This window comes from Colletotrichum abscissum, assembly GCF_030869225.1.
Source record: "Colletotrichum abscissum strain IMI 504890 chromosome Unknown Scaffold_19.1, whole genome shotgun sequence".
In the NCBI taxonomy this organism is placed as follows: Eukaryota; Fungi; Ascomycota; class Sordariomycetes; order Glomerellales; family Glomerellaceae; genus Colletotrichum; species Colletotrichum abscissum.
Window position 1 is genome coordinate 723,519 of NW_026850087.1, and position 24,156 is coordinate 747,674.

At 54.9% G+C, this 24,156-nt stretch overlaps 6 protein-coding genes across 6 annotated transcripts; 3 read left to right on the top strand and 3 right to left on the bottom strand.

Moving 5' to 3' along the window:
- Nucleotides 1–1,525: 1,525 nt before the first annotated feature.
- Nucleotides 1,526–2,680, top strand: CABS01_08536 (uncharacterized protein; the record flags this gene model as incomplete). The annotated part of the gene is made up of 1 exon (XM_060541895.1): nucleotides 1,526–2,680. The coding sequence occupies one exon, from the start codon at nucleotides 1,526–1,528 to the stop codon at nucleotides 2,678–2,680; it is 1,155 nt and encodes a 384-aa protein (XP_060402052.1).
- A 333-nt stretch (nucleotides 2,681–3,013) lies between these two features.
- CABS01_08537 (plant Basic Secretory protein) lies at nucleotides 3,014–3,979 on the bottom strand (the record flags this gene model as incomplete). The annotated part of the gene is made up of 1 exon (XM_060541896.1): nucleotides 3,014–3,979. One exon carries the CDS (start codon nucleotides 3,977–3,979, stop codon nucleotides 3,014–3,016), a length of 966 nt encoding a protein of 321 aa, XP_060402053.1.
- Nucleotides 3,980–5,178: 1,199 nt separating this feature from the next.
- Nucleotides 5,179–8,759, top strand: CABS01_08538 (uncharacterized protein; the record flags this gene model as incomplete). Its single annotated transcript, XM_060541897.1, has 3 exons — nucleotides 5,179–5,762; nucleotides 5,820–6,722; nucleotides 6,779–8,759. The coding sequence occupies 3 exons, from the start codon at nucleotides 5,179–5,181 to the stop codon at nucleotides 8,757–8,759; spliced, it is 3,468 nt and encodes a 1,155-aa protein (XP_060402054.1).
- A 1,226-nt stretch (nucleotides 8,760–9,985) lies between these two features.
- CABS01_08539 (uncharacterized protein) lies at nucleotides 9,986–10,264 on the bottom strand (the record flags this gene model as incomplete). Its single annotated transcript, XM_060541898.1, has 1 exon — nucleotides 9,986–10,264. The coding sequence occupies one exon, from the start codon at nucleotides 10,262–10,264 to the stop codon at nucleotides 9,986–9,988; it is 279 nt and encodes a 92-aa protein (XP_060402055.1).
- A 7,628-nt stretch (nucleotides 10,265–17,892) lies between these two features.
- CABS01_08540 (RhoGAP domain-containing protein) lies at nucleotides 17,893–21,818 on the top strand (the record flags this gene model as incomplete). The annotated part of the gene is made up of 6 exons (XM_060541899.1): nucleotides 17,893–17,970; nucleotides 18,044–18,074; nucleotides 18,255–19,562; nucleotides 19,638–21,431; nucleotides 21,496–21,620; nucleotides 21,675–21,818. The coding sequence occupies 6 exons, from the start codon at nucleotides 17,893–17,895 to the stop codon at nucleotides 21,816–21,818; spliced, it is 3,480 nt and encodes a 1,159-aa protein (XP_060402056.1).
- Nucleotides 21,819–22,543: 725 nt separating this feature from the next.
- On the bottom strand, nucleotides 22,544–23,481 carry CABS01_08541 (uncharacterized protein; the record flags this gene model as incomplete). The annotated part of the gene is made up of 2 exons (XM_060541900.1): nucleotides 22,544–23,304; nucleotides 23,370–23,481. 2 exons carry the CDS (start codon nucleotides 23,479–23,481, stop codon nucleotides 22,544–22,546), a joined length of 873 nt encoding a protein of 290 aa, XP_060402057.1.
- Nucleotides 23,482–24,156: the final 675 nt, after the last annotated feature.

Below are 24,156 nucleotides of genomic sequence, written 5' to 3' on the forward strand. Positions count from 1 at the left end.
ACGGAAGGATGCCGCACCCTAGAGGCTTCACCTCCAGCTTGGCTAGGAGACAATAAACGACGCCATGCTTCCTCCAGCCGGGCGCAGCTGGAGGCTCTGGCAGCAAATAGGTGATGAAGCTTGCGGTGGGTGGCAACAAGTACAACCCACAATCCACAAGGTCCTTCAGGGAGTCAAGCGACGTGAGTGGGTGCCTGGATTGCCATGCGGCGGCGCCCCCAAACATGAACCAACTTAAGACCCATCAAGCACGCGCAGGCGCCCCTCTGCCCTCTTCTAAGTCTAGGCTCTCTGGCAAAGCGGTGGGTGACTCGTTGGACGTTTGACCGCACGCCGCGGACTCGGACGATAGTGTCCATGCCTGTCTCGCGGCGAGGCGGACCACGAGGCCTAGGTACCAAAGTCAACCCAAAAATCAAACTGTCACCATCTTATCGGTGCTAAGCCATTCGGACGCCCCCTACGCAAGTCACGTCCAGGGATCCCCCGCCAAGTATGGTCAAGCAGCAGCGGGCTATTGGTTGGACGTTCCTGGCCTTCCCCCTTTACGGCAGCCCTGGATCCGACTTTGTGAGGGCAGAAGAGGTACTGGGTCTGGAAGAATAGTAGTACGGGGCCACCGAGAGCGCTCGTCAAGGTACTTTCAAGGCCTCCCGTCCTGCCGACCTATCTCTGGGTACCTGACGGCTGCGGCATGCCTACCAAGGTCCATATGCGGCGAGAGGGAGCTCAAGCTGCGGTAAGGGAATACGCAATTCCCCAAGAGAACCCGCACCGTTGAAGGGAAGAGACAAGGTGAGAAAAGGTAAGAAAGGTACCGTCGTAGAGAGGTATCTAAGTCGCCAGCCTGCCGCAACGCAACGCACCCTCTCACTTACACCATCTCCCTTTCTCTTCGCTTCCTTTGACTTTGCTCCGATTCCTCCCACTTCCCTCACCTACATACCGTACTTCCTTCACACACTCTTTCTTTCCGCATCTACAACCTCTGGTCAATACTTTATTTCCAAAGTGCGTTTGGCCTGCTGATCAGAGGTTGCTCGAAATGCCTGTGCCAATTGCCGCCAAAGGTCAGTGACATTCATCTGTACAACCACCCCCTTGTCGCCGCCTCTCGCTTCCATGTACCGCCTACAGCCCCTCCGTCTCAATGGATGGAAATTCCCCCGAATCCCCCCATGCCCGCATCCCCAAACACCGCCCGACGATCTGCTGTTCTGCTATTCCTTCGGAGCCTACACTACGGATACACGTACCTACACTACCCCGCGTCAGCGCTCTTGCGAATCACGTTGCTTGCCTGAGGTGGTCAGGCCTGTGGCAAATGGCTTCCAGGACCACGCAATCCCGACTTGTTCGGGCGCGTGGCCAATTTAGAGCTTGCCAGTTTCGTTTCTCGGGTTGCTATTTCATCTGTTTCTTTTTGCCTTTTTGCAAAATTGCAACCAACCTGTTTCGCTCCCTGCTACCTCACCGTTTCTCGCCATTTCGTTCCCTACAACTCTGACTGCCTCGACGCTTGACGATGCCTGGTGTTAACAACGGTGCCCTGGCTTCAGCCGGCATTATTGCTGTGTCTGTTGCCGTTGCAGCTGCTATTGCCATCTACGAGTCACCAGAACTTCAGCGATATGCCAACGATGTCCGGAGACGCATCGCCATGGCCTTACACTCTTTGGGCGAGGGTTTCGAGCCCAACGACCGCCCGCCCATGTTCAACAGACCCGAGGACGCCCAGGGTTTCCTAGAGTCCCGTGGAGGGGCTGAAGCTGGAGTCGACGCCGATGACGAGACACGCCGCCGCCAGCGCGAGGAGATTTTGTATTGGAATGCCGTGGCCTTGGCCAAGAAGGAGAAGGAGAGAATCGAAGCCGAAGAATCCGGATCGCGGGAGCTGCCGCCACCAGGCCCAGCGCGGGGCAGATCTTTCGATGACTTTTTGCACGAGGACAAGAGTGGCGAGAAGGGATCCTTCGTTTACAACACGGGCGCAACCACCTACAACGACGAGGGGCTTATTCGACGCCGTCCCGAGGGTGTCCGCGGCCTCAACGCTTCGCTTTACGCCAACCCTTTCGCCGACGAACACCAGATCGATCAGGAAGATTTGCCAGTCATGGAAGAGCCCAGCTCCCTGTCCCCCGCCCACGACGAGGCCGTGTCAGACATTTACAGCGCCACCACCCGCGACGCCGACGAACGCCCCCGAGACATTGCCGCCACCATTGCCCAAATGCCCCCTCTGGTCGACGTCTCTGAAACTTCATCCCAATCTGAAAAGTCCACGACTCTCGACCGCGAGCTCGGTGCCGACGAGTACATGACTGCTGGCCAAGAGAACCGCGAAGAAGCCTATGCCTCCATCCAAGCCTGGGCACAAGGGTCCAGCCCCTCCAACTTTTACTCACCGCTTCCCATGTCGCCTCCCGTACCCATGTCCGAACCCGAGCTTGTTAGCGAAGGCGAACTCACCCCCACCGACTCGGCCTCCCTCGCTGGCTCCGGCGAGGACGTCGCCAACGATGCCGCTTCGTCTAGAGCTGGTGACAACAGCCGCTACTACGATGTGCTGAGTGAGAGCGAGGGTATGATGACTCCCGCTAGCTGGTCCGAGGTTGGAAGCGTTGTCAGCGAGAGCGAGACTCGCAGCGAAACTGCGCAGGCCCGTGTCCACGCATGAACGCGGTTTCTCTTCAACTTTTCTTTGGTATATCACAATTGATTCAGTCAGCTCGCTAAGCACGGCGACGGAAATAGCAGGGAAAGGCGCAAAAGGATCAACAGGACTGGGAAACAGAGCACGAATAGATTTTGGGCGGATAGGCACATGACTTGAAATAAAACCTTTAGTTTCTAAATGCATTTCCCCGTGATCCCGTGTCTTCCCTGTTGGTCTGCCTTCTGAGAGACCATCGCATAGCGCCGCGTCCACGGCAATCAAAGTTTAACAAACTCCAAAAATGACAGGAAGTGTATCTCCTCGTCTACGCTAGTATGGTAGTGGAACAGCTCTTCACTGTGGAACCTCGTCGGCAGCTCGGATCCTTCCCAATCTAACATCATCATCCGAAATATCGTCCTTGTTCACAATCACAGCCTCTTCCTCCTTCATCTTGTCGCCGTAATCCTTCCACAGCTGCTCGACGGGCCTGCCCACGATCTCGGTCCAGAACTCCTTCTCCTTGTAGCGCTGGGTACGAAGCTTCTCGTTGATCCTCCTGACGGTGCCCTTGCCGAAGCGGCCCTCGAGATAGTCGAGGAAGTAGCCCGTGTGCTGGTACCCGCCGTCCCAGTTCCCGGTGGCGTCGCGCTTCCAGTGAGGCGGGCTCAGGTCGGCGTTGAGGCGGACCCAGTCAGCGATGCCCTCGATCAGGCCGCCCGGGCAGGTTCCGTGGGCGTTATACTGGAAGCAGTGGACCATTTCGTGGGTGAGGACGCCCATGATCTCGGCGGTGCGGCGGTCGGCGGGGATGCCGGCGATGTAGGACATGGAGAAGTGGATCTCCTTGTGGTCGTCGTCGAGGTCGGAGCCCGTGGTGTAGGCGACGCCGCCCATGGGGCGGAGGATGAGGGTGACGGAGCGGGTTGGCGGGACGTGGGTTGTGTGGTTGGAGGGGGACTCGTAGAGGAGGGTGAGGACGGAGCGGACGGCGGTCGCGAGGGCGGTGCTGGCGTTCACGGCGGAGAGGAAATGGGCTGCGGCCGGGTCGTTGAGGTCGCGGATCTCGAGGCGGAGCTTGGGGAGGGCAAAGTCCGGGACGGGACGGGGGTGATTGCTGGCGGCGCCGGCGGCGGGGGCTAGCGGTTGCTGATCTGATGATGATTTGAGGTGGGCGGGGAGCGGGGTGGCGGCTGGGGGCGCCGGGGCCGGGCCCGGTGCCTCGGAGGTTGGTGTTGATTCTGGGACGGCGGATGACATGGCTGGGAGGAAGATGGCGATGGGATCAGGGTTGGGCGTGGTGTTTGGTGGGAGGACCATCTGGGAGAGAGCGACCCGCGAGGGGGGTTTTTGAGGGACGCAGTAGCTCGAGATGATGTGCCCTACGGATCCGGATAGTTTGAAGTGAGGTAGGGTACCTGTTGGAGCTACCGAGTACCTTGGTTTCGTGAGTACCTACCTTAGCCAACTAGCGTGAGGTAGTGGTGGTTTCGATCACTGTAATGGGACGCAGGTATCCGTACTTTGCTCGAGTTTCAACGCCTGAGGTAAGATAAGTAGCTGCATGCGGAAGCGGATGCTGGTTGTACTACACGCCAGTGTTTCTCACATAATTAACATTACGATCTCGTTTTCGAGAGGTTGCATAGAAACAGGAAACGCTCCTCCCTTTATGTCCGAGGTGGACGAGGGAAGGAAAACAGGAATTCCACGAGTCCACATCATCTTGACGGAGGACCCTGTTCCATACGCCGTAAGGTGCAGCATGACAGGCAACTGTAGCTCCCGATCGGGGGACGTACCTCAGGTGCTTAGCTGCTTGGGTGGGAACGTGCCTCCCCCGCGGCTGCAGGGGTAAGGGTCCGGGCCCCGTGGCCGCCCCTCACCTCACTGCTCAGGGCCCTCTCACGATAAGCGGATAAGGACCTAGCGCGGTCTTTCTTAGCGTCCCGCAACACCGCAGGAGCGGAACCCCCAGCCAATGGTCGCCCGGGCTGGGGCTTGCTGGGCGCTGCTGGTGCACGGGACAACCTGCGATGCCCCTTTGTTGTTTGGTTTCGAGAACGTCAACCGCATCCATAAACAACAACCCCATTTTGCCCATCTCCATTCTGCCACTGCTGCCACCTGCGCAACCCGGCCCCAATCTGCCACATTCTTCGCACTGGGATATTCCTCCGTGCTGCTGCTCGCTTCCCAACGCATATTTGCACATAGTTGTAAGCGTTTTTCTTCTGCCCTACCAGTTTCAAACGATATCACACACCCCCCTCCCCTCCCCCGGTGCGCTAAACGATTCATACCCTCGCTCATCGTCGACCTCCCCGTCGCTCGTCTGTCCTGACTGGCTACCTACCCGCGCGCGCGCAAACCGTCTCATTCGTCCAAGCTTCCTTTGTGATGACAACGACGACAAACGACACCACCATTGACCACGATATATACAGACAACTGCTGACACTGCCTTCTGCTCGCACCAGGCACAACCCACCCCGAGCCCAACCCTCGTTCTGCAGGGAATGGCGGAGAAAATCACCGAAGAACAGGTCGACGACCTGCTGAAGATCCTCCGCAGCGAGGCCAGCGTCGATCAAAAGGTCCAGCACGTCACCGGCATCAAGTCCGGCATCAAGCAGCACAACGTTCCCGATGTCCTCGTACCACAAGTTTTCGACGGCCTCCGTACCGCCTCTACCTCGCCGCACGCCGTCCTCGTCAATGCCGGCTTCACGGCCCTCAACCACCTCCTGACAAGACTGTCGAGACAGGAGCCAAAGTACATTGCCAAGGATGCGAAACACACACTTCCCCTGGTCATTGACAAGCTCGGCGACCCCAAGGATAAGTTCAGGAGCCTCGCATCGCAGGCACTGACCACCATCTACACAGCCGCCCCCATGGACGTCGAGCGCTCCGTCAAGAATGTTGCCATGGTTGGTAAGAACCCGAGGGCAAAGGAGGCCAGCATGCACTGGCTGTTGTACATGCACCAGGAGCACGGCACCCAGTTCCGCGCCTACGTCCCGACTCTCATGGAGTTGCTCGAAGACGCTGATGGCATGGTGCGCGACGTCGCTAAGAGCACCGTCATTGAGCTGTTCCGGTATGTTTTCTGGACGCGGCTTCGATCGCATGATTCGCGCTAATTGATACAATGCAGGAATGCTCCCAATGCGGCCAAGTCTGACCTCAAGAGACAGCTTAAGAACTTCAATGTCCGCCCCGCCATTGAACAAGCCATTGTCAAAGAGCTTGCGCCCACAGCAGCCGACCGACCAAAGACTCCAGGCCTCGATGCTCCCGCTCCTGCCCCTCGACCGAAGCTTGCCGCGAGTGTGTCTTCCGTTGCGAGCGAGCGCCCTGTTACACCAGCCCCCGAAACGCGAAGCGAGGTCGAGCCGTCATATGCCAACACCCAGCGTGAATTAGACGACATTCTTAGGGAAATGATGATGTACTTTGAGGGCAGGGAGTCGGAGCAAAATTGGCTGAAGCGCGAAGAGAGCATGACAAAGTTGCGTAGGTTGATTGCCGGCAACGTCCCCCAAGACTTCCCCGACGCCTTCCTGCTGGGTCTGAAGGGACTACTCGATGGAATCATCAAGGCCATCACCTCGCTACGGACCAGTCTTTCAAAAGAAGGCTGCAATCTCGTACAGGATATCGCCATGACCTTTGGCCCCGGCATGGATCCTTTGGTGGAGCTTCTTATGCAGACCTTCATCAAACTCGCCGCGGCAACGAAGAAGATTGCTTCCCAGCAGGCAGATACCACAGTCAACATCATCATCGGCAAAGTCACCTACAATTCGCGCATCATGCAGCATATCTGGGGTGCTTGCCAGGACAAGAATGTCCAGCCCCGAACGTATGCCACTGGTTGGCTCAAGACGATCCTTACCAAGGAAGCACATCACAAGAGTCACATTGAGCACGGCGGAGGACTGGACCTCGTCGAGAAATGCATCAAGAAGGGGCTCAATGACGCGAACCCCGGTGTAAGGGAGCGCATGCGTGCCACCTTTTGGGTGTTTGCCAAAATCTGGCCACCCAGGGCAGATATGTAAGTCGAGAGTGCTCCGATCTGCCACGCATCTTGCTGACAGAAAAAAAAAACAGGCTCAAGGATACGCTGGAACCGACTGCGCAGAAGCTCCTTGACAAGGACCCCAACAACCCCAACGCCCCTAAGAGGGAAGTCGAGGCTACACGCGCCAGACCAGGCCTGGGCCTGTCAAAGAGCACCATGGGCACTGGGAAACCGACCTTGCGTGAGACTATGATGGCACAGAAGAAGGCGACGATGGCAGCATCACAAAAGTTGCCGCCTCGCCCAGGCTCTGCAATGGCCAATTTGTCTCCCGCTCGACCACAACAAGCGGCGTCCAGCTCGTCGAGCGGCCCAGCGCCGTCCGCTAAGCCGACAGCCTCAGGAGGCATGTCCGTTCGGCCCATGAGACCGACCAAGAGAAGGCCAGAAATGGCGGCACGACCCGCGACGGCTGGGCCCTACTCAGTACGCACGCATGACGGACCCTCCGCCGAGACATCTAGTCCCGAAAACCCCAAGTCTAGGAGCACCACAACGAGGCCGAAGACCGAGGCCTCCCCACGGAGAGCTCAAAGTAGGCCTCGTGCTGCGACATCTCATGCGTCACCCGGCGCCAAGTCAACCCTTTCGAAATCTGTTTCTTCTCCTCGCGACTCGCCCCGCACAAGTCCTGCAAAGCCCAAGAGGATGCAGACCACAATCCCGACGAGTAGCCCGTCCAGGGACAATGAAGATCTTACATTAGTGGTGCCGAGCCTCGGGAGCTTGAGGTCGCCTCCAACTTTGGATCGACGTCAAAGAGCCGCGACAGAGGAGCCGACAGTACCAGACTTTGAGGCAGATGCGCCTGCGGAGGTTGCGGCGGAGATTCCTTTGCCCAAGGCCGAGCTAGCACAAGAAGCATCTTCTGAACCCGTTCCTGAGCCCACTCCGGAGCCTGCCGAGCAATCTTTGGCAGAACCTGAAGATGAGGTTGCTGTAGGAGCGCCCACCGAGACCTCACCCGAGGCCCCAGCGGCCGAGACCGAAGAGGCACCGCTTGAGGAGACCGTGGAAGCTCCTGCCGAGGCTGCGGCGGGAGGATTAGCCCCCTCTCCTGTTATAGAGGAGATGGCTAAGGCAGAACCGGAGCCGGCGTCAACGAATGGACTGAAGGTGTTCGAGGACCCCTTCGTCGATGACGGTACAACTGCCAACCCAGATATCACTATCCCCGTTCTGGAAGATAAGCCCGTGAATGAGGTTGCTGCACCAGCGCTGAGCAATGGATTTGAGGCCAACGGTACGCCCGAGACTCCCGAAAAAGCCCGTCAGACGTCGAGACTGCTTGACAGCGGTGTTACGAGAGTTAAGGCGAAGTCTCTGGACGTCCACGGCTTTAGGAAGCTACAATCAATCATCAGAGACAACAAGGCTGTTTTCACGGATGAGAAGTTCGAGGCGCTGCTTCGAGGACTGTTTGAGTATCTAGAGTCACCTCTTGAGACGCTCGCGCCGGAGAGGGTTCAGGACGTCAAGGCACAGATCCTCGCGACCATCAAGCTTTTGCTGAAGAAGGAACGGGACAATTTCCAGCCACACGTCTCACGTGGCCTCGAGTCTCTCGTATCAACGCGCAGCGCATATGACTCACGCACTCGCATTGTCAGCGGTCTTGAGCTCCTCGCAGAAGAGCTCGTAGCTCTCGGAGACCCGCCCGAGATCGTTGTGGTCATGACCAAGCTTCTGCAAAGCAAGCAGGACACTACGATCGAGGGCAGCCGCTGTCTTGCTACAGGTCTGCATGTTCTCAAGGAGCTTCTCGACAAGCGCACTGGCTTCACGCCCTCAGACAATGAGCTCGCACAGCTTGCCGGCCTCGCTGGCCGCTGTCTCGAGTCAACGGACTCTGGTGTTCGCATGGGCGCTGTGCAACTCTGCGTTGCTCTTCACGCGCGGATTGGTGATGCGCCGTTCTGGGAGCTTATCAAAGGCGCCAAGGACGACCCGAAGAATCTCATCACGTACTATATCGCGAAGCATCAGCGGGAGAGCAGCGTCGGAGCCTAGGTACCGGTGCACCTCGAGGAACGTCGATGCACCACTAAGAGATACGGTATCGCTGCAGGAGTTGGAAAACGGCGTCGGGATGTGTGGGTGGTTTGATGGGTAATACCTCATGGGCCTCAAAAAAACAAGTGAAAATGGAGTTTCTATTGTTTGCTTAAAGGGGCTGGGCAACGGAAAGAATACGGAGGGCCGAGCTTGTAGGCGAAAGCGAGGTTCTTCTTTTTTTGGGTTCTGCGTATTTTACATTTTGGAAGCCTTTCTTGTATGCCTTCTTTGTAGCTGCTCGGCATAAGCTGTGTACTGTACTAACATACTTTCTATTCTATTCTGATGAAACCTCGTTTCTCTCGACCTACTATGTGGCCTCTCTGTTCTTATGGCCCGGCCATTTTTTGCTTCCAGAGACATTGAGTAGTATTATGCAGCACAGCCCAGACTTGATGCTGACTTTGCTCTCGCCCGGATGCCCGAGTCTCGGAGCCAAGTTCCTCGGGCCGGTTTAGAAAGGGGTGTTTGCCCGAGACCGGCGCGAGGTTTCTTCATTCTCTTATGAGGCAGGGCAGGGGAGGGGCGCAGCTGGCATCTTGATGGAGGGGAGTGAGACGTGGCTGGGTCAAGGATATCATTCCGTTCAAGACAGAAAGAGATGGGAGAATGAGGTAAGGTCAGGTCAGGTCTGGTTAGGGCTGAGTGTGCAGCAGAGCATTGCGATGACCTGCGCTGACGTGCCGACATGGCAAAGGTTGGTTGGCTCGCGGACACGGATGCCCAGATACGGAGGAGATTTCCTCCGTGGCATCCACGGCCACTGTCATCGGGGAAAGGGGGAACATGGGACGGAACAGGGTATGGCTTGAACACAAGAGAAGATGGAAAACAGTATGCCTGCATCAGGTTGACTAAGACCACTTTCACTTGTCAGGCCATGTCGCCACTGGACAAGGGGGCGCGGGCAACGCGGGGACACCTGTCAGAGAAACTCAGTTTGATGGGTTTTATTTCTTTGGCCAAAGAGAGAATGATGGGAGAGAAAGGCATTGACGGCGGGCGCATGGATGTTGGCTGAAGACGAGGGCTCGCGGGCTTCCCCGGATCGTGGGGGATATTGGGTTGTGAGGGATGTTCCAGGAGGCAAAGTCCCCCTTTTTCGGTTTGGAAAAGATGGCGTCATGTAGTAAGAAAAGATTCATGTCTTCCGCTAGGTATTTCTATCACAAGGTTGACGCTCAGCCACGTTTGTGTAAAGGCAGTCTTAGTCTTTGCATTGGAGCTGCGGCGAGGTCGGGAATCGTATGACGTGCGGCGACTCCGACTGCTGTTGTGAAAGGGGGGCCCGCCCGGGTGGGAAATGCAACTTCGGAGAATAAGCCTACGGGCTGCCGGGCGGGCGGCGGCGTTAAGATTTTTGGAGGTGGGAGGGCCGGCCGCATGAGAGACGGCCGTGCTGATCCTTGGGCACGGCTCTCTGGGACTTGCAGAAGCAGCCGCAGCTGTTGGACTAACATACTGGATAGCAGTAGATCTGGTCGGCCCGGCTGGATGGCGGCGAACCCGAGTACTTGGGAAACATGTCAATTATAGCTGACGGTTCACCGTTGACACTGTGGACGTGCAGTGACGCCCCTATGGTTGGAGTTGGCGATTGCCACGTTTCCTCATTTGAGCATCCCGTAACGCCATGTACTATCTCCGTTGCTTGGATTTACGCGACGCGAGGTTGTCCGTCCCTTGGGCAAACTGTCCAAAGTCCTCAAGGAGAAGGGAGGTGATCGGCAATCTGAATGTCCAAAATTGGACGAGTAGGTCAGGAGTGTCCATGGGCGACCAGCGCGGAAATGCTCGAGTTTCGCAAGGGACAACGCATCTGCAGAGGCCGAGGATTACGCGGTCCCCTGCGGCATCCCGCCCGCGTCGGTGAAAATTCTAGGAATTTGAGCGGTTGACGGGAGGGCTGGCGGGCCCCATGTTGAAAGCTTGTAGTCGGGACATGATGCCTGCATCTATCGACCATTGGGCGAGGGGGCTGGGCGAGCCATCGATTGTATCCGTATAATCGAACGATTGAGAACGTGCTGGGTGGATGCTTCCGCGAACTGAGTGCTGCGTTTGAATCAAGTTGGGCTGAAAGGAGCCCTCCTCAGAGGCTAGGATTGAATGAGAGCGTTGCAATCAACAAATTGGGTGATGTTTACAGCGTAGCACTGGGGCCAGTTGTTAAACTCCAACGCTGACAAGATGTTGAAGAACGAACATGGGTTCTTTTTAGCGAGCGCATCAGTGGATTGCAATTCCACCTTTTGACCTTCTAGGCCAAAGGGTCTCTGTAGACTGTTGCAATATTCTAATGTTGCAACTCGCAAGGTGCTCTTCATGAAAATTCGGGGAACAAAATGCTTGCCGGCGGCCCCAGTAGCGGCCATGGAGAGCCGTATGCATGGTTGGACTTGATCGAGACCGAGGCGACGAGGAGGTTGACGTTGGGTCGTTGGCTAAGGCAACTGAGCTGTCAAAATGATTGAGCGTGCCGAGAGTTTCCATATGTGCTCTCATCGACGTGGACTCCCTGTCGAGGTTAGAGAGTCTTGGTAGGGCTCTGAGGGGAAAATTCGCTCAGACGAGGTTCCACGGTGTATTAGTTGCAGTCCTATCCGCGGTCGTCAACTCGTCGGGCTTCAGTATTGGCCTAGTATGGAATAGCTAACTCGATCGCCTTCCCCACAGAAATGCCGATCTTGCGTCCACGATGGAACAGGGCCAGAATGTTGGTTCTCATTGCCGCTGCAGTCCGGCTTTGATAAACGAGTGAAGGAAAGTGACTAACAGCTGTATCCGTAAGGTTGGACCTCTTGAGTAATTGAGATGCTTTGCAACTTTGCAAGACCCCAACAATGACGAAAATTCGAACAGCAGGCTGCGCGAAAAGCGGTGTGCTACCTCCAGGTCTAACATCATGGATGGGATGAGCCAGGTCCGGGATTGCTGTACGTAGTAGTGGTACCGAAACTGAGGGCCTGAAACCCAACGGAGCCGATTCCTTCCCCAATCGCGGTTCTCTGGGGATATCAAAGAACTGTACGTAGGACGACACCATGTAACATCAGGATGCGGGCTGGCAAACTGGGTAACAACTTGGCGCGATTGGAAATGGTGTTTGAAACGAAGGCGGGGAGCTGGTGAAGCACATCGTCGGCTTGTCGCCAAGAGTTATTCCGTGAGTGATGCTCCGTAACCAGTCTGGATAAATAGGGAAGACGCCAAGCCCAATCTGTTTTCGTACCTGAGGGTGAAAGACATCGTCGTCCCGGCATTAGGGGCAAGAGGTATCATGGTTGGCTGACGAGGCCAAAGTCAACATCAGGCGAGAGATCTTGGGCGAGAAGGCGATGAGCACTGCTACAGGGTCAAATCTTGCTGACCACGACTATCAGAAGAAGTATGAAATTGCCAGCAAACCTGCTCCATCTACCCACACACGCCGAGTGTGCTGAACTGTTTGACAACGACGTTGGCCAACGCCCCGCTGATGGACACCGCCGACCCGGAAGCAATCTGTGCTCTGCTGGTTCGGAGGTCCATCATTGGTTGATCACGTTGTTGCGGAACGTTCCTTGACGAATATAACGGATAATGGACGGATCCACGGCTCATTTGAGATGCTGAGGCATTCAAGTACTTCGTGATTGCCAATGGATGTGATGAGACCATGTTGACGGCAATTGTGCGGCCTTTTGCCGCGCCGTTGTGTTCGCAAATTGCAAATGGAGAAGAAAAGGGTATGTAGTCTTGGTGCCCGAAGGATCGACTGCATGGATTGTGGATGAGTAGCGGCAGAGTGCGGATGGCTTCAAACCGTCCCTCTTTTTTTGTGTAGAAAGACTGAGAGACTGAAGAGAGGAGAAGGATCCGGATCGACCTGGTGGCGTTTGCAGCGGAGAGGCGTTTAGTTGAAACAGTAGCACCGAATCTCCACTTACGCCTTCCACGTCCAGTCGTTCACCCGTCTCGACTTCTCATTTAGATGAGATACGTACCCAGAATCAAGGGTTTACCCCTCCCCGACCCCGACGACCAGCATACGTACCTCAGAAAGTACCTGCCTACCTATCTTACATAGGTAGTACCTACCTACTCTGAAGGCATCTTCTGGTTCAATGTCGTTGGCGTACCTTACTGCTGACCAGTTCTCACACGTTCACTCCCAGCATCAATTGCAATCACAGGGCCTGCCATGACAGTCTGCCAATGGATCGGTCCCTACAGACTTGATCCTACCCCGAACTGGCCTCCTTTCCTGAAGATTGGTTTCCTCTCACAAAGCTCCGGCGCATCTAATACTTGGCATGGCACTATCCGTAGCATCGTACCCCAACATCACAAAGTCTCCGTGAGATGCTCGATTGACGACCACTGACCACAACTCAACCCTACAGTGTGCCACAGTGGCACTGTGTCCAATCCGATTATTCCAGACATCCTCTTCACTGCTGCAAGTATTGATCGACCTTCTTCCCTCGACTTCAACGGTCCAACACGGCTCCTCATCCTCTGCTGATCTCCGATTCCGAGCCTGGCGCTACACTAACATAACAGCAGGGTTGTTGAGCCACATGCTGCGAGCTGTAAGGGGGTCGGAGCTTGGTCGCTGATCAGAAGGGCCAGACCAACAGCCGACCAGCTCCTTCGTTCCTCTGCCTCTCTTCGGAGTACTGTGCTGTGTAAGCTGACAGATATTATTACATTGCTAGAGGCAAATCCCGATCGTTGAGTGGTACCTAGCCAACGACACGTCTCGCTAAATTTAGTACCGACTTTCCTATGCCTAGGAACTACAGATACCTCGAGCTTCTGGCGTCCCGCTGGTTCACGTCAAACCAGGACCTGCCTCGCCTTGCTGGAACGACACACGACGCACACATGACATACGACGTGGATGTGACAGCCACAGCTCGAGTCACGGGCAAGGGGAAACGACTTGGTTTCAATCCGTCGTGTATCTAAGCCGCTTCAATTCTCCGTCTGATATCCTGATACGGTTGATACACCGTGCTCCGCGATACAACGTGCCTTGTCTGTTCTTCTACCACACGTTTGGTTTGCCTCTTCTGCTCATGCACCTTCGACTGGATTTTTGACTGCCCGAAGGTCGGCTACTAGGTTCGGAGAGAAGCCCACTTCAAACCCTCGCGTCAGCTTCGAGTCATTATTGCTATCAAGCTCAAACCCAATCTTGGAGTCTTGTCGCCAGCTCATAGCTCGCTCGCAGTTTCTCGGAGCTTACCCGCAGGAACTTAGCTGCTTAGGAAACACGAACGGATCACCGACTGGGCCTAGCTGGTGTCCCAAGCCTCGGCCGTGCTTCAGCTGGACCTGCAGCTAACGGCGCATAGGGACATCCCGTCAGATGCCGTTCAGGTACAACACACCGCACCTTTTACGTGCATGCGACGCGCGAGAGATGCAGACAATGAGAGGAATAAAGGCCCCTCGAGATGATGGGCTTGGACCACGAGCTGTAGCTCCTCTGCGGTACACTGCAGAGAAGCCCTTTCCATGACCCATCCCAGCCTACGCCGTCTCAACTCTTGCCGCTTACTCTACTGCGAAGACGACCAACAACAACACATTGTCGTCCTACCTTGGTGCTGAGCCGCAGTAAGGCATGGGTTGCCATCTGAGATATCCACTAGACAGCCCCCAGAGTAGAAGAAGGCGGAGGAAAATCAACCCTCAATCAAGTCTGCTGTAATAAGTGCAACGACCCTTTCATTTCCGTCTAACTGGGCTCAATTTAAGGTGGCTCTCTTATGTGTCTCCCACGGCTTGCCGAATGGGGTGGATAGCCACGGCAGTCATTTGTTTGCATGAGACGACCAACATATCAAGTATCCGTACCGGCTACTCGCAATTGCACTCGAGGCTTGCAATCATTGCCTGGATAGTTCCATATACCCGGTGATCGCTTGTGGTCTAGGAAAAGACGAGCTTTGAGTTGTTAGCTTGTTACCGCTTCTTGGCCACCAATGTACAGAGCACAATGGTGGTCGTTGTTATGCTTCGCCTAGCACAACACCGTCACCTCCTGTGCTTCGGTTCTTATTCAATGGGCCTGAGCGTGTAAGTCACCAGAGACGTCGGTAGGAAGTACTCTACCGTACCGCCCCAAGTCCATTGCTTATTATCGTCTGGCCCACCCTTTTCACCTCATCAGTCTGGAAATTCGATGTAGTCAACAATACGAATTGTAATTTCGATGCGGGCACTCGAAATCAATCCTATGGAACGAGCGACGGTGACTTTCATCAAGTACGTGTAGCAGCTCATCGGGCTTACATAGCACCGCTGGTCGGCATTATTTGTTGGCGGTACAGTTCGAGAGTCACTTGTGCTGAAGCCTGGCGTACGAGTTTCTTGCCCAGCATGTCCCTTTTTTTTTTTTTTTTTTTTTTTTTCTTTTTTGCACTGCTGTCTGTTGACTTGGATATTATAAGTACACTTGTCACCATCAACTTCTCCCATCCCCTGGATCGAGTACTGTACCACTCTGAAGTGGCACGAAGATACCTAGGTAAATGGCACCAGGGGGTACCGAAGCCCCTGGCGGCCAGTGGCCAGTCAGCAGGCGTGGGTTCCTGGCGGAACACCCCACGTCTTATTCCCATGAGACTTGAGTTCCTCGCTCCGCCGCCGGGAGATGACCCCAGCAGCAGACATGATGATATGGAGTGGACTGTGGAATCGTGGAGGGGGGTTTGAGTGATGGGGGTTCCACTGTTTGTGCCACAGAAGGGGATGGGCCTTTGCTCATCTTCTTTTCTTATGTCCACGTCCCGTTCACGTTGGGCTGTGACGGCTGTGTGGTGTTCGTATGTGCGTATATCTGTACGGATTATGCGCACCCACATACCTTAGCTCGCGGATAGGTGTCATGCCATGTATTCTTTATTCTGTCCCGGCATCTCTTGGAGTTGTAGGACAATAAGAGTGAAGAGTCGCAAATTGGGGGGTTTCCAGTCTGGGTGCCCGAGAGACACCAGCAAAATAAAAATAAGAAATAGCATCAACCCCTCTTCTATCTGTCTCTATCTCTGTCTTTTTTGTTTTCTTCTTCTTTTTTCCTTTCCGTTTCTTCATGCTACAAAGTGTTGTGACTCTGGGTAAAACGGACACACTGCAAGCCCAAACACTGCGAAAAGACGCCTCCTGGCGAGTCCTGCCTAGCTCAGGCACGTGGGACATTGTCTGCCCTGAGATGCCTGCATCAGATGATACATACATTATACTCTATGGTACATAGGTTGATGTAGAAAGCCATCTGCGTGATTTGGCATAGAATCAGAGACTGGATCTCTCATTTCACCTCGATCTCATGAGAAGCGTCTTCATTAAACTGAATGATGCTATCAGTTTGGCGAGCGAAGTTAACCATGTCTTGCCGTATGGACCAAAAAAAAAAGCGTTGGACTCTCGACACCCACCCCGCTGCTTGCCCTGCCTGCCCGGGAAGGGGGTAAGCTACCTGCTGCGGTAGGTAGGTACCTGTGGATGGATTATGGAAGGAGGTGGGAACCAGGAAGTACCTGGCTCCAAGGTACCGATCACTCCCGCCCTGTTCCCAACTTCATCACCCCCTCCGTACCACAGCACCGCACCATCCATCACATCTGCCAACGTTTGTGTGTGAGTGTCCCATCATCCTGTTCCACCTCCCGTCCGTCCAGCCCCGTTTCTCATCCAGTTCCAGTCCCCGATTCCACCTCCACCTCAAGCTATCAGTCTCCCGTTCCATCCAGAGTCCCCCCGAGTTTCCCCCCAAATTCCACGACGAGCGCCACCGCCATCCACCAGTGATCATTTCCTCGTGCTTCCCCTCCCCCCCTCGCTCTCTGTCTTCGTGAATGTGAGTGTGTGTGTGTGTGCGTGTGTATGTGTGTGTCGAGGAAGGGACATTTCCTTTCCTCTCTCGCGTTCTCTCCCTCACTTGATTGTAGCGTGTATGTCGGTATACACACCTACTGTCATTTACCTAGGGTACGGAGTACTACTTGGTGCTTTCCTTCCCTTAGGAACGGATAAAGGTACTTGGACAATCTTCCAAGTTCCACCCCTCGCTTTTCTCGTACACGCTAGCAATCTACCTTACCTTCCACATTGCCTTTACTCTGTACTCCGTACACGACCCGTCACTGCCTTAAGGCAAGGTCCGCGCGTTACAAGCACCTTCCTTCATTACGCGATAGAGGCCTTTCAGCTCTCCTCCCCCATCAAACTCTCTTGTACCTTTCTAAGGGCCTGGACAACCCCCTGAACCCGTCAACCCACCCTTTGCTACCTGACTGCGTAGGTTCCCAGGTACGCCAGGTTCGGTCCTCATCATCCCGTTGCTGTTAGCCCGGTACCACGGACCAAGCCCAGGGCTTGCCATCGTCTCGCTCGTCCTCCACGTCGTCGTCGCACCTCTTCATCCAACCGACCATTCGAGGGCCTAGTTTGTCACCACAATTCCCAATTCGACAAGCCCGCGCCCAGCTTTGCTCTCGCTTCCACTGCCACCGCGAGATCACGGCCTCTGCCACTTAACCTCATTACCTTGCTTCACCTCACCTAACCCTGATTTTCGTCACCGGCGCCGCCTCGCTTCTTTTTGGGTTTTTGCCTTTTCCTTTTTTTTACGCCTCCCCCCAGAGGCCCCGAGCCCTCGAGTACAACCTCTCACCTTCTCGCTGGCGAACTACATCCAAAACCCTCCAGACGAAATCAAACGAGCGCTACCACTACCACGACACCGCCCACGCCCCTCGCTACTCTCACCACCTCGACATTCACTTCCCGCACCGCCGTTCTGCTTTCGCTGCTATCGCGCTTCTGAGCACACACCCCCTTTCGAAGCGCCATTCACTACAAGCTCTCTTGCCCGCCGTACACGCCCTTCCTGTCGGGCTTCTGGCACGAACCGCACAGCCTGCCGACCGATCCTCATCTCTCGTCGTCCATGATACAGCTTTTCACAGACGACCCTTCGCCTATCGATCGTTTTGCTTTCGACTTGCTTTCATGACCGGCGACAAAGTCGTCTTCCTGCTCGCCAGATAATTGTCGTGACGACGTCCTACGAAAAAAGGACATTCTGCCCGTCATGACTGCTGTCGTGGAGGATTATTTGGAGAGTCCCATGGACAATGACGACGTCTTCCCTTGCAAAGGTTGCGGCGAGGTACGATGGCCCACCCCCGTTACTTCTGACTATTCTGCAAGCACGTACTGATGGCGGTACCCTACCCGATTAGATCCTAGAAGAGGGCAAAGCGTTCGAACTTGGTATGTTCCCTACAATTGCTTCTCTTCTCAACTCTCTCTTGCCCTATTCTCTGTCTCTGTAATATGCTCTGAGCAGCATCATCATCTGGCTTCACCCTGTGGCCATGATGTCCTCCGTGGCCATGGCGTCGTCCGCAGTCTCCAAGTTCAACCAGGCTAACCAGTCTCCTCCTCCTTCAGCTGGCAACCGATGGCATCTCAACTGCTTCCGCTGCAATACTTGCGGCACCCTTCTCGATTCCGATGCGAACCTGCTACTCCTCGGCGACGGCTCGCTCATCTGCAATAACTGTACATATAGCTGCAGTGCCTGCAACAACAAGATCGAGGACCTCGCTATCCTCACCGGGGATCAGGCCTTCTGCGCAACGTGCTTTAGGTGTCGCAACTGCAAGCGGAAGATCGAGAACCTGCGATATGCTCGAACTTCGCAAGGTATTTTCTGTATGAGCTGTCATGAGTCGCTCATGGCAAGACGGAGGAAAAAATCAAAAGCAGCAGCCCAGGCCAAGTCGAAAGAGAAGGACGGCTCCCCCATGATTACCGACAAGTCACTTCCCGCCTTGCCACCCAATGCCATTCCTCCGAATGCCTTCCACGATACCAAAGTCGACCCCGATTCAGACAAGGAGACTCCGACCGAGCTGTCCCCAAGACCGCGACCGGCATACGGCAGAAATGATTCTTCGTCAAAAAATAGCACTCGGCCTTCGCGTTCTCCTGAGCGTGTCTCCGAGCCCGCCAGGGAAAGCGGCTTGGGTCTTCCTGCTTCAAACTACCGCAACAACCGCAACTCGACCATGTATGCTCCTAATAACAACGCCGATACTAACGGCGGTGACGACGGTTTCTTCATTCCGGTGGCGCTGGATAACAACCCGGCATCGAATGCTACCCCCCGATCGACATTGGAGAACGTGTCCAGCGCATCCAAGAAGGATAAGGACTACTTCAGCGTGCCCCGAGCCAGCACTGATCAAAAGGGCGAATCCCAGTCCTCAACACCCCATATTGCTTTTCAGGAGAAGGGTCGACAGCCGTCGTCTGATTATGAGTCCGGGCCCATTAAGTTGCCGCTGCGCAAGACTTCAAAGTCATCTCGGCATGACGGGCGATCATCGGTCATCAATGATGAGAAATCGCACAAGGTTACAACCGGCAAGCTCTCGCCATCGATTGATGAGTTTAAGTTGCAAGATGCGCCCAAGAGCAAGAAGCTCATTAGCCCGAGAAGTGCCTCTCACTCGGCCGCCTTGACCCCAGAGAGCGGCAGCGCCAAGAGCAGCGAAGGTGTTCTGCGCAAAGACAAGGAGCCGTTTCCTAACTTGCCTTCGTCCGATTCACCTCCACGCATGGCCCGATCGTCTCAAGATTCGAGACAGCGCGATGAGGGCGAGGTGCGTCCTTCGATGGACTCCATCTCTTCCTCGCGAACAGACACAACTGCTGGCAAATCCATTGCTCGTAAAGAGCTTCCCTCGCGTAGCTGTAAGTCAATTTCGCACCCGTGTTTTACCATCATGCAAGGCGCACCGACCTAATCTTCTTTTTACTCTCCCACAGCCAACGGCAAACCTCTAGGTCGATCCAACACACATGATGAGACAACCTCATCAGGTCTCGCAGCCGGGCGACCGAATATGACTGAGCACAAGCTCAGCGATACTTACATGCAGCCTCGAGCACCCCCTCAACCGCCCGGCAAACCTGCCAACTCTCCCAATCCTCCCGCAAAGGATCAGGCGAACGTCAACGAGGAAGGAAAGGTATCACCTAAGCTGCCTAGATGGAGTGCAGGTGGCGATTTCAGTATGGACGAGGACATGGCGAGGATACTTGGCACCGACGCAGATTCGTCGTCCATCCTTCGTCGCGTATCAAATGCCGTCCGTCACGGACGTACCAACAGTACCGAGGGTGGTCATTCTCAGACTCAACATCCTCATAGAGTCACAGGTCACACGAGGAGCATCAGTGAGACCACCCGCGGTACCGCTTCTCCTCGCTGGCCCAAGACCCCGATTGCCGAGGATCCCAACGGACATGAGATCAGCAGCCCTATTTCCCTGCACTCAAGCGACGATCCGGCTTTCCTCAAGAGGCAATTGCGCAACTCAGAGAATCGTGTTGCCGAGTTGGAGAGACAGTTCACTACGGAGAAGGACTTGAAGCGTCTTAACAAGACGCTCATTGAAAAGCGCAAAACAGTTTCGGTGTTGGATACTCAGACTGAGATTATGATTCGTCAGCTGGAAGTTCTCGCCGGATACGTCGAACGCGCAAAGGAGACCAAGACACCTGTCGATCCCCGCGACCTGGAAGATTCTGCAATCAAGGAGTTTGTGCAGAAGCTTGACAAGGTCAAGCAGGCCATGAGCGCAGCTATCGAGCAGCTACACGAGGAACGCGACGAGCTAGTCGACGAGAAGAACCAGGCAATGGCCGACAGGGACCGCGCCCTGCTGGAGTTTGAGCAGCTTTCTTCCAAGAACGCCCAGCTTGCGGACATGAACAACGAAATGACCCACCAGATCCAAGAACGGTTCAAGTCTCAAATTGGAGGCGAACTCAAGTCTCCCAACGGCCTTGGCATTTACAGCCAGAGCAAGGTCTTCTCATCATCCAATCTGAACCTCACCGACTCGGCGAGCATGACCACGACTCTCGTTCATGAGACGGATGAGCCAGTTGTTGAAGCTCGACCGACAGTGGTTGATATTAGGAAGGGCCAGGTGAAGAAGTTCAACTGGAAGAAGGGATCCAAGGGCCTCGCAGGAAGCGTGGCCAAGGGTGTCAACCGTGCCGTCGTGGCTTTCCAGCAGGAGCGCGAACGCGGTCCTCATCAGGGCCTGACGGGAGACAGCATCGGCCTGCCGTACAATATGACTGTTTCTCAAGTAGAAGCACCCAGTACCCAGGCTCCTGGAGCTGCCTCGCAGCAGAAGAATGCGCAGCAAGCACAAGGTTTTGGCTTCTTCAAGAACAAGAATAACCAGAAGTCCATGTCCACGACCAACGTGTCGACGCCCACGATCGCAGAGGCGCCCACCACCTTGTTCGGCTCAGACCTAACTGAAAGAGCTGACTACGAAAGGCGCACCATCCCAAGCGTAGTAACACGTTGTATCGAAGAGGTTGAGCTTCGCGGTATGGATATTGAAGGCATCTACAGAAAGACGGGCGGCAACTCCCTGGTGAAGGTCATTCAAGAAGGATTCGACAAGAGCGAGGACTACGACATCTCAGACCCTGGCCTAGACATCACCGCGGTGACGAGCGTGTTGAAGCAATACTTCAGGAAGCTGCCAATGCCGTTGTTAACGTACGAGGTGTACGACAGAGTCCTGGAGTCGAATGGTAAGTTGATATACACACATTCCCGCCCGAATTCTAAGCTGACATTGCCTGGTAGCCATCACAGACCAGACTGAACGCTGTGACCATCTTCGTAAGGTTTTCAGCACGATGCCACAGCGACACCGCGACTGTCTTGAGTTCTTGATGTTTCATCTTGCGCGGGTTGCTCAACGGGAGCCTGAGAACTTGGTAAGCTTTCATCTCAGTGGTGCAAGGTTGCAATTAAGCTAATTGATATGACAGATGTCTCCCAAGAACTTGGCGGTCGTGTTTGCGCCCACTATCATGCGGGACACGAGCCTGGAACGTGAGATGACAGACATGCACGCCAAGAACCTGGCTGTGCAATTCGTTGTCGAGAATAGCCACACCATCTTTACCGACTGAAAGATTGGCTTGGATGGACAAAAATGATGTTGGAAATTCATGTACATATCAACGCACCCACGACTTGACGCCCTCGACCCCCTTTTATTCAACGAATCTGGCCCGGAGAAACCTTTCCACACGCCTGACGGCTTTTATTACTACCTCACATTTGGATTCGGACTGTTCGAACGCCGTCATGACCGCAGCAATACGGGAGTATTTCTCCACGCCAGGGAAATTTAATGATATCCACACTTCTTGCTTCGGGGCACGGATGGAGTTTTCTTTGGTTCTCGAAGGCAGGTTTAGGATTCAGGGCTGAGGGGACGTCTTCACTGTCGTTGCGAGAGCGCGATCTCACCTCGTCCAACCATGAGGTGTTGAGGGCGGTTCAGTTCAATCTTGTGGCGAGGTTTCTGCAGTTGGTTAGAAGTAGGACGAGTCATACGTGACAGGATGACGACTGAGCACGACGCTGAAGAGCATGGTACTTGCGCATGGAGTCATTGCGGGCGAGATGGAATTCCAAGTTTAGTGACGCTGCAAATATCTCATGGATGGCCCAGCCCATCCTTTGTATCTGAACAAAGCCAAGCCGAAACTTTTATAAACCGTGGTGCCCTAACAATGTGATAATGATATATACAATGTGGTATCAAGCTCTGTATAAGGGCGTGCCAGACTACTTATCAGGTCTGACCCGCTCCTTCTTCCCATCCTTCTTTTTCTCGGTTTTTGCACCTTTACTTTGAGTCCCCAACCATGCGCCTCACCTTCTCCAGCAGCAGCGCGCTCTCCCTGCCCAGCCTGCGCTGCCCGCCGTTCTCGGACCCCTTGCGCGCCTTCGCCATGGCCCGGCGGTACCGCTCGCGGTCGGCCGTCTTGCGCTCGCGCTCCTCGCGGCGGCGCTGGATCTCGGCGCGGCGGGCCTCGGCCTCGGCTTTTTTCTTCTCGGCGTGGGCGAGCTGCTTCTCGTAGTAGCCTGGTTTGCGGGGTCTGCGCTGCTGGCGGGGTTCGTAGCGGTCGCCGCCGGCGGTGTCCTCGTTCGCGGCGGCATCGGCTGATTCTTCCGCCGCGTGCTTGCGTTTGACGGCGATTGTGTTTGGGTTGGGGGTTTCGCCATCATTTTCGAGCATTTCTGCGCGGGAGGGGTGGACTTCTTCTTTTGAGGGGTGAGGCGTGGTTGTTGCTGTTGCTGTTGCTGTTGTTGGCGGTGTTGGTGTTGATGAGAATGAGGATGTGCTTGTCTCTACTGCTGATGATGATGCGGTCGCCGCTGCTGGTGCTGAAGTTGGTGCGGGAGATCCCGTCTTGCTGGAGGGGTCCTGGAGGGAGTCGAGCTCATCTTCGCTTGAGATGTCCTTTGCCAGCGCGGCGGCGGGCTGCTGCGCATTTGAGGAGGAGGAGGAGGAGGGCTCCCGAGAAGCGAGTTCTCGCTCCTTGATCTTTGCGTAGGCCTTTTTGATCTTGGCCTTGTGGATGAGCTCGATTTTCTTCTTTTCGACTATGAGGGTGGAGATTAGTGAATGATGATCATGTGAGAGGTTCAGGGACGTGTGAGCTCATTACCCTTTCTACGCCATGGACCTTCAGGGAGGGTGTTTGGTCCGAAGCCCTTGCGCTTCTTGACTTGGTGGTCTTTTGAGGAGGATGTACCCTCGGCGGCGCGTTTAGGAGCCATGATTTGGGATGGTGGTGATGGTGAGTGAGAGAGAGACTGGGATGAGGCGAGGATCGGTCAAGCTGTCGGAAACGAGCGAGGCGCGGTGTCCCACCCTGGATAAATGAAGTTTCGAATGAACTGGGCGCTTTTAATTTGCCTGGATGGTGCGGGTGCGATTCGTTTTGCACACGATGTATGTGTAAGATTCCTGTATGAGAGTGAGAAAGGTTGATGAAGTCGATGAAGCCGATTGAGCAAGGATGAAATTTTAGGTGGATCCTGCGATGAGAGGTTCGAAAAGGTGAGACGAAAGTGGCTTAGCGCGTTTTTGTTGCTGGCCAGTGGGAGCACGGTCCGTGTCGGACGTTGTGGGCTGTGGACCCTTCCCGGCTCCTGGTTATCGGACCTCACATTCCGGTATATACTAAGGTACCTAAAGGCAAGCATGAACAACCCAGTCTGCGAGAAGGAAGCCTGTAACATATTCTCGAGAGCTAAATATACATGTGGATTGGCTTACCTTCAAGCTCTTAACTACGGGCAACGTTAAGAACCCCTTATGAGCCTCTCCTCTCAGAGCGTCCGGTCTCTTCGAGGCACCGACATCTGGCACCTCGTTACGAAGATGACACTCGCATTCGGAAAACAGGACGATTTTTTATCCAAATAGTACTTCATCAAGAAGATAAAGCA